This window comes from Dendropsophus ebraccatus, chromosome 4 (genome assembly GCF_027789765.1).
Source record: "Dendropsophus ebraccatus isolate aDenEbr1 chromosome 4, aDenEbr1.pat, whole genome shotgun sequence".
In the NCBI taxonomy this organism is placed as follows: Eukaryota; Metazoa; Chordata; class Amphibia; order Anura; family Hylidae; genus Dendropsophus; species Dendropsophus ebraccatus.
This window is the reverse complement of record NC_091457.1, coordinates 29,130,755-29,145,240: the sequence shown is the minus strand read 5'-3', so window position 1 is coordinate 29,145,240 and position 14,486 is coordinate 29,130,755. Positions and strand designations below refer to the sequence as shown.

Here is a 14,486-nt window from a genome sequence, read left to right as displayed (position 1 = left end):
TGGAGGGCACAGCAAGGGGTATTATTACTATTTCCCCACTCGATGTCTGTGCTATTACACACATAGACATTGAGCGTGGAGGAGCTGCTGGGGGGGGGGGGGGGGGGCTGTCTGGAAGAGAGGAGAGCGACAGCCAGCAGACCGTTTATATCTTTGTCAATTATTTAGAACATGCTGAAAGACAACGATCAACCAACATCGTGCATGTCGGCTGATCGTTGCCTTTCAACATGAGCTATTACACCAAACAATTATCAGCTTAAATGGCCAGTAATCTGCCAGGTATGGCCGATAATTGTTTTGTGTAATAGGACTCTAAACCGTTTGGCAGGTTCTAATGAGGTGAATTGTGGCTGGAAGAAATCCTCATGGTGAACTGGGCCAGATGGAGAAGAAAGGGTAAAGTAAATGCCTTGAATAAAAGAAGACGTCACCTGTGGGACACTAAATGTTGTTTTTTGTATTTTTTTAGAACGTTACTTGGTAGGGATGCCCTGAGGTAAATTTATTTTCCAAGGCCTTCCCCGAGGTGGGAAAGGTTGAGAAACACTGGCCTACATGGTTCCCGTTGGCCAGTCAAGACAGCCTAATGCTGGTACACAAAATGCTTCTGAATAGCATCCAGGAGTCATCCAGTGACACAAATCCTATAGATACTTATCATTCTGTGGTAACAGATCCCACCTCAGAATTTTCCTCCCTTTAGCTTGAGTGTCACATCTGCACATGGCTGCAAAACACCTGTACAAACATTTAGTTAATTGAGACTTCATTCACATGATAGTATGAACTATCCATATGGAAGCCATATGCTTAGTGCCAGAAACAGGATTTTAACTTTTCCGGCTTTTCACACACACAAAAAAAAACTTTCTCTTAGGAAACAGTGTCCATTGTTGCACATGAGTTGTTTGGTATTGCCAGGGGTAAAATGTACATTTATTTTTTTACCACCAGCTCCCCAATTGGCAGGTGCCATACCCACAGTGAAGTATGCAGCTAAAAATGATTTCTACTATGATCAACAGTTATAGGATTCCAGAAATATCTGTATGCAAATGTGTGCATATATGGACCCCTTCCGCCTTCAGCTATATAGTATATAGGTTATCTGCAAAGTTAGGTTAGCCCACTGCCAAATTTTCTTGTACCACGTAAAACAGCTCCCATCATGACCTGAACTATGGTAAAAGTTAGAATTTTTATTTATTTTTTTTATTTTTTTTTTTATACTGTTTAGATTGGAGCCACATATCATTGCTGCAGACCATGACAAGGACGGACAGGCAGGCATGACAATTTTTAAAAGATAAATAAATGTGTCAAGTTATAAGAAATATTGCTGAACATCAATGACGTACTAATCACAACTCTGTTCCTGCAAGGGATATGTCAGATATAATATACATTAGTGAAACAGTAGTATAAAAGATAAAACTACTGTTTATAAATCACTTTCACTTCAGCTTCTAAATATGTGTGAAGGCTATGATAGTCTGTGTTCCTAGCTGCTTGTAACTAAGCAATGGAGTCAGATCACACTTCTTTGTTTCCATAGCACTAATAGCCATCATAGGACACTATTGCACTGGCCACTGGAGCTATGGATGCTCTGTGGTTACAGGTAGCCAGAAGCATGGATCATACATCTATTTAGAAGCCAAAGTGAATGAAATAAAATTATCATAGTCCACAGTTCTTCACAATTGTAATTTTTCACTATACTTGCTGATTTTCACACATCACTGCTTGTTCCCTTGTTGCTTGCTGTATACAATAGTGCACAGTCCTCTATAGCCACAGGTGCTCCGGCAGTCTGGTGTGGAATTAAGGAGGGAATACATTATTGAATATTTAATAAACCTTATATGTGACAGTACTTTTTACCATTCTCATAGCCTCTTCCCACCATTTTTAGGTTTGTTAACCGTGGATCCGTCTTGTCGGCTGAGCCTAAAGGAACTGCAAGAAAGTGACTGGCTGCGTGGGGGACGGCCTCTCTCATCCACTCCTCTCATGACACCAGACGTTCTGGAATCTAGTGGTATGGCCACAAAAACCTGTGTACATGCCACCTTTTTGGTAAGTTTATCAGACATGTCCTAAGTTGCTGCGGCAAGAGCTCAGAAAGTCTCCACCATGTTAATGATGTTCTTCCTTTTCACCTAAATAGAAGCTAAATAAGGCCTTCATTTTGAGTGAAAATTAAAACAATGCGTGAAAACAGATTAAAAAAATATATATCAGCATTTTGCAAAAGCAGGTAAGTAAATTATGAGCATATTGGTTATATAGATGCTCATAATCAATTACGGCCGTTATTCTTTACAATGAGTTCCACTGCTGTTCCATTTACCATTGAGTTCAATTGAGGGCATTATTATATTAAAAATCTAGCTGTATGTTACCTTTATTTTACAGGTGTGCGAACATAGCCTAAAACCTAAAGTGACATTTAGCCACAGCTTTTTTCTTTTTTTTTTAAGTGAAAAAAACTTGTGTGGATCCTGCCATTAAAGGGGTACTCCATCAAAAATATTTTTTTTTCAAATCAACTGGTTTCAGAAAGTTATATAGATTATTATTTTTTTTAAAGCCGAACAGAGTAGAGGAGGAAGACATTTTACCTGCTAGTATTGATGAGCGAACATCAGAAAAGTGTCAGTACACTTAAATTTTCAACTCCCAGCGTCTGGAGAAATTGAATTGGATGCTGCCCTAGGGAGTACTGGAAAATATGGATACTGTCTATGGCTGCATGGCCAAACCTGGACACTTTCCTGATGTTCGCTCATCACTACCTGCTAGGTCTATAAAGACCACAACATTTAACAGCAGAAAATAGGTCAGGAAATCCTGGTGACATAATCAGACAGGAAACATATTTAGTTTTAAAAATTATGTTTTGGATGATATCCATTCGGGTCAGAGCTTTCCGAGTCTTCAGAGAAGCCATAGCCAATTTTCCTTGAATAAGTGAACATTTCTTTTTTTTTTTTGTAGTAATATGGTTTATTATAATGTTATGCTTACTGAACCAATTCCAATCCAGGGTGATCTGGGCTTTCTGAACTGGACACAGTTTAACCATTTAACCATTAAATAATATCCACAAAGTAAGTTTGGTCTGTGATTGGTTGCTGTGAGCAGTTTATACCATAGAAAACTGTACACCTGCACCAGTGGGAGACCGTTTTTAGTCAAATGACTCAGACAGAAGAAGCTTTCATTAACATCAAGAGAAATTCATGTTGGCCAGTTGCCACTATATGTATGTCACATAAATGCAAATAATACATAATAGGACTTTTTCACTTATTGGTTACTTATTGGTTAGCCTGAGATTATGGGTGATATTAACAACAGTACGTTGACACCAGCTATAGATGGCAGCAGTGTGACATCCTGGGGAGGAGGAGGATTAAAAACAAGAAGCTACACTCCCTTCCCTGGCCGCCGCTGGTATTGTAGCACTATTTGTGAACCTGCTTGTATGTATGGTAGGTAGGACAACCTCAGAAATGAGATGGATGGAGCAAGAAAATACCGGCAGCAGCACAGGAGCCAGGGGAGTAAGTCTTTTTTTTTAATCACTTAACTCCCCCACCGATATAATTCGAAGCTCTCCTGCCCAGACAACCCCTTCAAACATGAATGGGGATTATAAGCCAATTGAAAGTCTCCTCCAGAAGGAAGAGTAACAGATCTATAGACAGCTATTTCAAGGTTTTTGCCCCTCATAAGTATAGAGCAGGGTACTGGCTTGCTACTCCTTCAATCCCACAACAAAGGCCTCTGCTAGGAAGCCACAATCATGTTATGTACTGACAAGGGGCAAAAACCTTGAGACAACTCTCTGCAGATGGGTTAGTCTCCAGTTCTGTTTGCAAAGCATTGACTTGCAGGGACACCATCTCTAACAAGTGGAGGAAGAGAGTAAAGGCCCTATTGCACATTTGCTCTTCAGGTGATTGTTGTCTCTTAGCAGGCTCAAAAATTATTGGCCAAGATTCGCACATCAATTCAACCGACGGCTGATTAAAGGAGTACTCGGGCATCGGTATATAGAAATTAATGAAGGAGCTATACTTACTTCTCCATGCTCCCCTGGTGTGCTCCTGCCTTGTCTCGGTCTCCTGCTGACCACAACCACTGCCACAGACAAACCCATCTCTGCATTGACAGCGCGCTTAGCCAGTCATTGACCAAGACGGGACAGTACTATGCAGGGCCGGACTGGGGCTGGCGGCCCACTTGCTGTCTGGTTTATATTAAAGGACAACTCCCGTGGGACCCCCCTCCCCCCCCAAAAAAAAACACAGACAGACACCATACTCACCATCCCTCCGGTGACGATCGCCACTCCATTCGCCCGCCATCCGCCTCACCGTCACCGCCGTCCAGCGATGTCTCTGACTTCCGGGTCCTGGGGATGGAAAAGGCTGCCAGTGCATCACATGGCTTCCAGCAACCTTAGCCAATCAGGGCTGAGCAAGCTGGAAGCCATGTGATGCGCTCCAGCCAATGAAAAGGCTGCTGGTGCACATGTGTACCAGCAGCCTTTTCCGTCCCATTCACTCTCTATGAAGACGCCGAGGAGGAAGAAGACCCGGACCGCCCCCCGGCTCTGACGTCGTTGTCACCAGATGCCGCCCGGGAGAAGAGGACCGTGACGATCGTAATAGGTCAGACCGGGTATTTAACCACATTACAAAGTTATATAACTTTGTAATGTGTGTTAAATAAGCTAAAAAAAAAATTCGTGGGAGTTGTCCTTTAAGCATATTAAAAAGGGGAACTCTGGCACTTTAAAACATTTGGTATTGTACTGCCCTTATATAAAACATAATAAACATTTAATCCTTACCTCTCCACGTTTCCTCTGTGTCCTCCTGTGAAGTCTCTGGGTCCCCAGCTAAATGCTTCCGCTGCCACTTCCAGGACAAGCTCCTCTCGGCTGTGACAGCCTGCTCAGCCACTCACTGACTGAAATGGGATGGTGCCACGGCCAGTGATTGGATGAGCGGGCTCTCTCTGCTACATACTGCATGTGCCACTAGAATACCCACTACATACCACATTTGCCTCTTCCCTACATATGGCATGTGCCACTAGCATACCCACTACATACCACATGTAGGTAGTGGGTATGTTAGTGGCACACTTTGGAGCACTGGGGGAAGGGCTACCTCCTCCAGAGCACTGAAATGCCCCCTCCTCCCCCCTCCCTTCCGAGACGGCTGATGTAAACTTGAACTCAGACTAATGGTGTGTTTACAAAGAGATTTATTTGATTTTTAAAACTAAAGCCAGGAATGGATTGGAAAAGAGTAGAAATCTCAGTCTTTCCTTTATGACCTGTTCCCTGTTTTATATTCTGTTCCTGGCTTAAAAAAATCTGTCAGATAAATCTCTGTGTAAACTCACCATAACCCTCATTACAGCCATAGCATTACAAAGAAGCATAGGGACTTGTTTACATCAGCTTTGGAAGGGGGGGGGCAGAGAGAATAGCTCACACAGTTTTTTGTGTCTTCAGCAGAAAGCAGCAGCTCAGAACTGGCAGGGAGGAGACTGAATAGATAATAACAAGAATGGAATGAATTGTTAGTCTCACCATGGGCAGCAACATATGAAAACTTATGTTTAAGTGTAATACCCATTTAAAGGGGTTGTCCGGCGATAAAAAATTATTCACAGAATAACACACATTACAAAGTTATACAACTTTGTAATGTATGTTATGTCTGTGAATGGCCCCCTTCTCCGTGTTTCCCCCCACCCACGCTAGACCCGGAAGTGTGGTGCATTATACTCACCGCATCTCGTGTCGTCCACGGTCTCCGATCGTCAGCAGTGACGTCTTCTTCGGGAGGCCGGCGGATCTTCCCGAGTGCCGGCCACCCTCTGCAGCGTCATCCGAAGCTCAGCCGCGATTGGCTGAGCATAACTGTGCTCAGCCAATCGCGGCTGAGCGGCTGATCCGCCGGCCTCCCGAAGAAGACGTCACTGCTGAGGATCGGAGACCGTGGTCGGCACGTGACAGGTAATGTATAGCGCACCACACTTCCGGGTACACGGGTGGGGGTGGTGGGACACGGGGAAGGGGGCCATTCACAGACATAACATACATTACAAAGTTTTATAACTTTGTAATGTGTGTTATTCTGTGAATAATTTTTTATCGCCGGACAACCCCTTTAATTTCAGTGTATGGCAGAATTGGATATGTCATTTGTGCTGCCCTTTATGTCCTCTTTGCTGATGTCAGCTACAGATGTAGGACATAGTGCCGCTTTTAATAATTTTACTATCAGCAGGTTCGGGCCAGTGAACCTGCTGCTATGTGTCAGCCGCTCTATTTACCCCAGGATTCCAGTGCTGTAAGCCATATTTCCGTGGGGTCCGGTATAGTGCCGTTTTCCGCTAATTGCTAATATGCTAATGAGCGGTCCCGGAGCATTTAAGGGGCATTCCCCATGCTCCCGGAGCACCCGCTCAGCCGCCCTAGCCTGCCTCCTCCTGGCCCGCCCCACTATGCATATTCATATATGCATAGCTAGGTCGCTTGTAACAGCGTATGTGCAGGATGCAGCCCGTTACAAGCGGCCTAGCTATGCATATATGAATATGCATAGTGGGGCGAGCCAGGAGGAGCAGGCTAAGGCGGCCGAGCAGGTGCTCCGGGAGCATAGGGAACACCCCAAATGCCCCCAGGACTGCTCATTAGCATATTAGCAATTAGCGGAAAACGGCACTATACCGGACCCCATGGAAATATGACTTACAGCACTGGAACCCTGAGGTAATTAGCGGCTAACACATATCAGCAGGTTCACTGGCCCGAACCTGCTGATAGTGCCGCTTTAAATGCAGTGGTACCTTGGTTTAAGAGTAACTTGGTTTAAGAGCGTTTTGGTTTAAGAGCTCATAGTTTTTCAAAATTGTGACTTGGTGTAAGAGCATTGCTTTGGTTTAGGAGCTTGTTGAACTGGGTGGGAGGGCCAGTTGGGGAGGGGCATGGTCTGCACAGGGTGGTCTACAGCACTGTACTCACTGTGACCCAGGAATTCTCCCTCACCTTCCAAATCATAGCAGATCCACTTCAGGCTGAGGCTTGCATGAGGGGACAGGATGGTGGAGGTAATCTCTTCATAGCTGTAACCCCTCTGAGTGCTGCTATACAGTGCCCACATCTGTCCTGCTCATTACTTCATGCTCCCTGCAGTCTCTGTCAGTCCTGATTGGTCCATGCTGAACACCCCCCCCCCCCCTTCCCCATTGCTGATTGCTTTCATTTGACCACACAGACCTCTGCCAGCAACCCTGCTTCTCTATTCTAGCCTGTTGTACTACGCTACTGCATTATGGGGATCTGCAGCTCCATCCTGTATCTACAATCTGCTGCTGTGTTATCAGGGTTATGCACTTACTACACATTATACACCACACGCTGATTGCTATACTGTACAGTAACTTATAATATTACATATTCTGCTGTTTCTGAATGTTTGTTTTATTTTTTACATGTAATTCAGAATAATAAATCATTATTTTGGGGTGTGGAACCAATTGTCAGCATATCAATGATTTCTTATGAGAAAATTTGCTTTGATTTAAGAGTGGATTTGGATTACAAGCAAATTCCCAGAACGAATTATGCTTGTAATCCAAGGAACCACTTTATCTTACTATGTAGGGGATTGCAAACCATTTGTGTGTAGTTAGAAAAATTATTGTGGTTAATAAAGTCTTGTGATTACAGCAGCCTCAGCGATGATTCATACAATTATTTAGACGTGTGCGAATAGAGGAGAAGATTGGAGTGGTAATGTAATGGGAATTTGAAGAGAAGGTGACCAAGCTTATTGCGGCATCACCTGCCATTCACCATAGGGTCTGCTGACATGTATGAGCCACCTGCACTTCTGCGTGTGTATTCACTGGAATAGTCTTATAACAACTGTGCAGAAGAATTAGCTTAATGTTGGTATCTATCACTTAGCTGTCATTTTAGAGTTCACTATATATATGATATTCCCATTTTCTTTGCAGGCATTTAATCGTGGTAAGCGTGAAGGAGTCTTCCTAAAGAGTGTGGATAATGCACCCTTGGCTAAAAGACGCAAACTGAAGCAGTGCAGCACTGGAGGTGACGCACGCAGTGCATCCTCCTCATCCTCTTCGTCATCATCCTCCTCTGCTACCAGTGCAGCTCGATCCCCTAAATCCAGAGCACCTCCACAGAGTCATAGGCCTGCAAATACATAACTATTGGTATTATTTCACATACACTACAGGCCCTGCTATCATGTGCAAAAGGAGGACCAAAAGAGGGAAAAAAGAGGAGCACCTTTTTACATGTAATAGATGTGGGGACATGTATTGGTCATGTGTTTGCATCATGTGTGATGTACAGATCTCAGAGTGGAAGTGGCACTATCACTGCCCGGTGCACTTTTGTATATAGAAAGGACATTAGACACTATCCATTCTCCACGTATCAGTGAATGTGAGTCTTCCCTCCCAGTCTGAATGTGCTAATGCAGGGAAGGTTTTAGGATCTGCCTGCACCAGCGGTTTCTGTTTATTTTTCAGTGTTCCAGATTGATGTCATTAATTTTATTCTTTTCTTTTTAATGACGTGTATATATATCTATATATAATGTTTTTAACAAAGAGATTTTATTAACAGGCTTGTATTCAAGCTTTTTAAGGGCCTTGTGTGCTTTGGTACCAGGTAACTTGGTGTGTGTGTACTGGGTGTGTGAGTTCTGTATATGTGTTTGCATATATATATATATATATATATATATATATATATATATATATATATATATATATATATAATTTTATATGACTTTTTTCCATAGTCACTGGATTCCAATTTTTCTCATGACATTATTCATTAGCTAGCAAATGTTTTGGAGATGAAACCATAAAGTAAGAGGAAGTAGGAATATGGGTTATGAAACTTTTGAGCCAATTTTCAAGTCTTAGTCTTGGTGTACATCCCAAATTAAATGCCAAAAAGGCCCCTTGCCCTTAATGTTACAGCCATAGCAGTTACGACCATAAAATGGAAGGGGTTGTCCAGGGAGCACGGAAGCTATTACTTTCCATGCTTTGCTTTGCTCCACTCCTATCCAGCTGTCATCTCAGAAGTAGGTAACAATGGGAAAAGAGTACTACTTTTCCTGCTTCCTGGATAACCCTTTTTAATATATATGGGCACGTGGTAAAAAACAAAATTCAGTAGAACTTAAAAGGAAAAAATAGACATTTATTTTGGCATTTGTTTTGTTTGCATTTGGCATTTGTTTTTTAAATGTAAAACCTGATATTTTGGGTTGTTTTATGGCCTAAAACAGTGCAGAGAGCTTAAAAGTAGCTGGTGTCATCTGTTTGATAAGTGTGTGCTATGAGCTGAATTGTTCACTTTATAAAAATGGTTCTTACGATGTAGAAAACTGTTATACAGGAGATTTTCTAAAGAAAATGTATAGTTTCAGGTTTCTGTGGCAACTCCTATAAATAGCCCAATGAGTTCCTAACAATTCTTAGTTAGCTAAATGCCTTCATTGTGTGTATGGGCCATCTGTTCTTGGCAGGATTTTATTCTATCAGTGAAGTAAACCCATCCAGGAGCATACATAATCAGCCCCATAGGTTCCTAACCTGTGTGATCTTATGGCCTCTCCTGACATGCCATAATACTTGTATGTCTAATAATAACAATTAGTAAATACCTTTTCTTATAGCTCTGTTATTCCTCCTAGAAATGTATATCTAAATAGCCACCTGGGTGTTACCAGTTGGGGGCACTGTCAGCTCTGATTGGATAGTCTCAGACAGTGTGAGGACACGCCCCCAACTAGTAACACCCCCGTGGCTATTTAGTCATTGATTTCTAGTAAGAATAACAGAGAACGGACACAACAGCGCTATAAGAAAAGATGTTATTTCATGGGAAACACAAGTATTTCATAAAGCAGACATGTCGAGAGAGGCCACAGGTCACATTCATATGAATGTTCATTCCCAATCTTTTCCCATTGTAAATATCCCAATGATCAGACAAATCGTCAACTAGCACTTTATCTGCCCATGTAAAAGGAGCCTAATCCACAACAGGAGCGTAGGGTATTCTTTATAATATAGAAAGTGATCCCACAGCAGACGAGGTAGAGCAGACAACATGTTCAGGCTTTGACTTCCTTTTTGTTATATTTCTCCACTATCTTAATGCTATGACCACCCTTGCATTGCCGGAGTGTTTGTGTGTGGTTTTTGCTATACATTTTTAACAGTTCTTTCTTGAGGATGCTGTTATTTCTAGACCTGATGAGCTCTGAATGCATCTTGTGTATATGGAGTGGTCATACAGCCCAGGATACATGTCTTCTGTAAGCTTTGCATTCGTAATGTTTATCTATGCAGAGCAGTGTTCTCCAGGTTAGTGTATAAATATGCAGCGCTTTATCCATGGGAAGTCTATAGTTAGATTTATGACCTATCTCTGTGTTCAGATTCAGTGTTTAAACTGGGCACTAAGTAATAGGAAGACTCATATTTTGTATATATTAAATCTGTACAGTATATGTATTTTATGCAACGCAGCTTTGCAGATTATCTATGCTTTGGATGTAAAGGTTTATTATTGGGGTGATATCCCTACTGCTGGAATGCACAGTGACTGTTAACATAACTGGAGTATAGAGTACTCCCTATTAAATTTCCATTGTATATGATTCAGTTCAAACACTGCAGAACATTCTAGTACATCTTTGGCATTAACCCTGCAGTGTACAGACCATATTATTTCAGTCCCCAAGGTTAAGTGTTCCTGTAGTTTAAAATTATTATTATTATTATTTTTTGCAGAAATCAATAGTTCAATTTTAAGAAACTTTGTAATTGGGTTTATTAGCCGAAAAAGGCATTTTTATCATGAGAAAGCAGTTTGAACCTATCCCCCCGTCTTCATTGTTGTCTATGGAGAGGGGAGGGGTGGAGGGAGATAAGGCACCAAAACAGGACAACAAAGAGTTAATTTACAGCTACATCACTGGGCTATCTTCTCTTAAAGGGGTTGGCCAGTTTATAGTAAAATAGGTCAGTACAAAGTATTAGTGAGTGTGCTCAATGTATATACTGACAGCAGTTACCTGTGTACCTCATAGAGCTAAAATCAGACTCCTCTTTACCAGGCTGGGGTGCCCAGCTCTGTTTTGTTTCTGTCCATAAAATGGCCGACATGGAGGAGCATGTGACCATGCCCTGTCCCCTGTTTCCTCCATAGACATATAGAGGCTCAGTGGTGGACACTGGGGGGCGGGGCCTGGTCACATGCTCCTCCATGTCAGCAATCTTATGGACCAAAACACCGCAGAGTAGGGCAGCACAGCCTGGAGGAGGGGAGTCTGATTTTAGCTCTATGAGGTACACAGGGAGCTGCTGTCAGTATATACAGTGAGTACAGTTACTAATACTGTACACTGAGCAATTTTACTATAAAGTGGCCAACCCCTTAAGTCAGCACTGACTTCTGAATAGAGGCTTTCACAAAGTTCCCGCTGTGTAATCCTTTGTTCTCTGCTCTCTGCTGACGACTAATCTTTCTCCCCCCTCCCCCTCCATAGAGCAGACAGGGGCATGTCTGAGGCAACAAGACATAAATTCCTGCTAAGGCTAGGTTCACACTGCGTTTTCAGCATCCGTTTAACGCATCCGTTTTTTGCAAAAAACGCATGAAAAACGGATTGCAAAAAACGGATTCATTTGTGTGCATCCGTTTTTCCATTGACTTCCATTATAAAAAAAACGGATCCGTTTTTTTTGGCGGACCAAAACGGACCAAAAAACGTTGCTGACCCTATTTTTCTGGACGTTAAAAAAAACGGATCCGTTAAACAGATGCTGAAAACGCAGTGTGAACCTAGCCTCATGAGCAGTGAATGAGAGAGAGGACCCCCCGCCTGGGGAAAGTCTTTTTGAATGCAGATAATGGCATATTTGCCTAATAAACCCAATTTTTTTATTTTCTTAATATCGCCTGGACTATTGATTTCTGAAAAAAAATAAATAAATAGTATGACAGTGACACTTAAAGCCTTTCTTATACATACAAGCCGAATAATGCACTTTTTTTGCCTCTTTCCAACCAAAGATAAGTAGATCATGAGATTTATTTTATTTACTATTACTGTAGTATTTTTTTTGCCAACTCCCGACACCTCCACTAGCTGTAATGGACACAGATTTGCCCTTACAGTGGCGTCCAATGTATCAATATAGCTGCCGATACTTCCCAAATTATACATATCCCTTATTCTGGCGTATTTTTTGTGTGTGCTGAAAAAAGAAAAGCACTGCAATTCACAGCGTGAACTGTGGTACATATCCCCATTGAAAACAATGGAGTGTGCATTGCATTGTCTTTTTTCCCCATACACTCCTCAATATTGAAATTGTAAAACCAAAAATAAAAAGACGTTTGAATTATGGAAATCAAAGGATCAACAGGTTAATGATACAGAAATGGAAACAAAAAAATTCAAGTATGGGCACCACCTTCAATTACATGACTTGGCATGCTATAAGTGAGGTAATTAATGGTTTTCTGAGAAATATTCTGCCACACTGATTTCACGGCCGTCATCAAGATCCACTTCTAACACTGAGAACAAAGGGGTTAGGCAGTGAAATCCCTGTTTCCACCAACATCATTTGTCAGTGGAGTCTAGGGTGGCTCCCATACACTTTATACTGATTAGTTTAACGTGTATGGGGACCTTTTAGAGGCTTACTGCTTATACACTGAGCTCAACAACAGACTATACAGATATCCCTATGCGTTCCCTCATACATTTGGCTAACATCAAACTGCAGCGTTTTTGTGCCAAGAAAAAGCACCATTTTTATTGTATTGAGAATCTGTTATTTTAGTAACAGATTCTCAATATCTGCAGAATGCAGCAAATGGGATTGACCTTGTACCGAGCACTTGGTAACTTTGACATTCTGACTTATATGATTACAAAATTAGCTTAGAACATTAGCTGTTACACTGCTTACGCCATTGCTTACGTTTTTTACTTTGCAAGTAATGCTGCAGATTTCAGTAAAGCTGGCAGGGCTCGTTGGTAATTTTGGCACTTGAACCATCTTGCATCAATATTTTGGCGTCCAATCTATCAGTAAAGTAGCTTTATATATGTAGTTTATATAGAACATATATAAATATTTAGGGCAGACATTTTGTGGAGTTGGAGCCAATGTGTCATGCGAGTCTTCATTTCTCTTCCCACTAAATATCCTACCAAGAGAATCCTACCAACTTAAAGAGAATCTGTCAGCTGTAATTCACATTCCAAACCGATGACACTATTAGATCGCTGTTAGGTCAATAGGTCAAGGAGACACATTGTACCTTTCATGTATCCACCTGTGCTTCCAGGATGTGGAAAAATGCTTTTATCTTCTTGTAAAAAAGTACCCCCCTCCTCACCTGCTTGATTGACATTTGAAAGCTGTGTCCCAAGCAGGCTCAGGTATGGGAGGCGGGAGTAAGGGTCCTATTAGACAGGCCGATGGCTGCGCAATCGGCGCTCGTTTACTGAGCCTACTACATGGCCTGAAAATTTAGCAAGGGCTGCATTGGCTTTGTTAGCGATGTCCATGTAGCCCTTACCCTAAACCCTTACCCTCCACCATCCTGGCCTTCTCCTGTGTTCTGCCTGCCCCTCATCGCCAAAGCTGTAGCTTCAAAGCGGCCCCTAAGCTAACAAGCCACTCAGGCTGGGTTGCCACTACGTTTTTGCAATCCGTTTTTTAAAAAAAATTAATGTAAAAGACTGATGCAATTGTGTGCATCCGTTTTGATCCGTTTTTCCATTGACTTAAAAAAAAAAAGGATCAAAACGGAATCGTTTTTTTTAACGTACACAAAAATATAGTCGATTTCATTTTTGTGTTTGTTAAAAAAACATCCGTTTTGATCCTTTTTGTTTTTTAACCCCTTAGCGTCCCATGACGTACCTGGTACGTCATTGTCGCGCAGGGACCCCGCTCTGAACAGCGCCGCACCTGACAGCTGCATTGAAATGCTTTGTACCGCACGTTCCTGGTGTCTAGTGGGTCGGATCTCCCCCCCCCCGCGATGCAATCGCAGGGGGGAATCTGTTGTTCTGCCCGTGCCAGGCCTCAGCGTCGCAATGGCGCTGATCCCGGCTCGGCAGTAGATTGCTGTGGCCTGCAGCAGGCCATAGCAATCTATGACCAATCTAATCGATCTTTGCTGTGTATATACACAGCATTGATCTCTATGAGAGATAAGTGCTGTTTATATACAAGTCCCCCAGGGGGACTTATAGTTAATGTAAAAAAAAAAGTAAAAAAGTGTTTTCATTAATAAAAAATCCAAATCACACCCCTTTTCCCATTTTATAAATATAAACAAATAAACAAACATGTTTGGTATCGCC

General features: G+C 42.1%; 1 protein-coding gene across 2 annotated transcripts in view; it reads left to right on the top strand.

Annotated features, from left to right (window-relative positions):
• The window catches only part of LOC138787989 (ribosomal protein S6 kinase alpha-4-like), a 49,390-nt gene extending 40,572 nt beyond the window's left edge, over positions 1-8,818 (top strand). For both annotated transcript variants that reach the window (XM_069965383.1, XM_069965384.1), the window contains 2 exons: positions 1,919-2,082; positions 8,056-8,818. In XM_069965383.1, coding sequence (XP_069821484.1) covers positions 1,919-2,082; positions 8,056-8,271 — 380 coding nt within the window. In that variant the 3' untranslated portion in view covers positions 8,272-8,818. The remainder of the gene's footprint in view (positions 1-1,918; positions 2,083-8,055) is intronic.
• Positions 8,819-14,486: the final 5,668 nt, after the last annotated feature.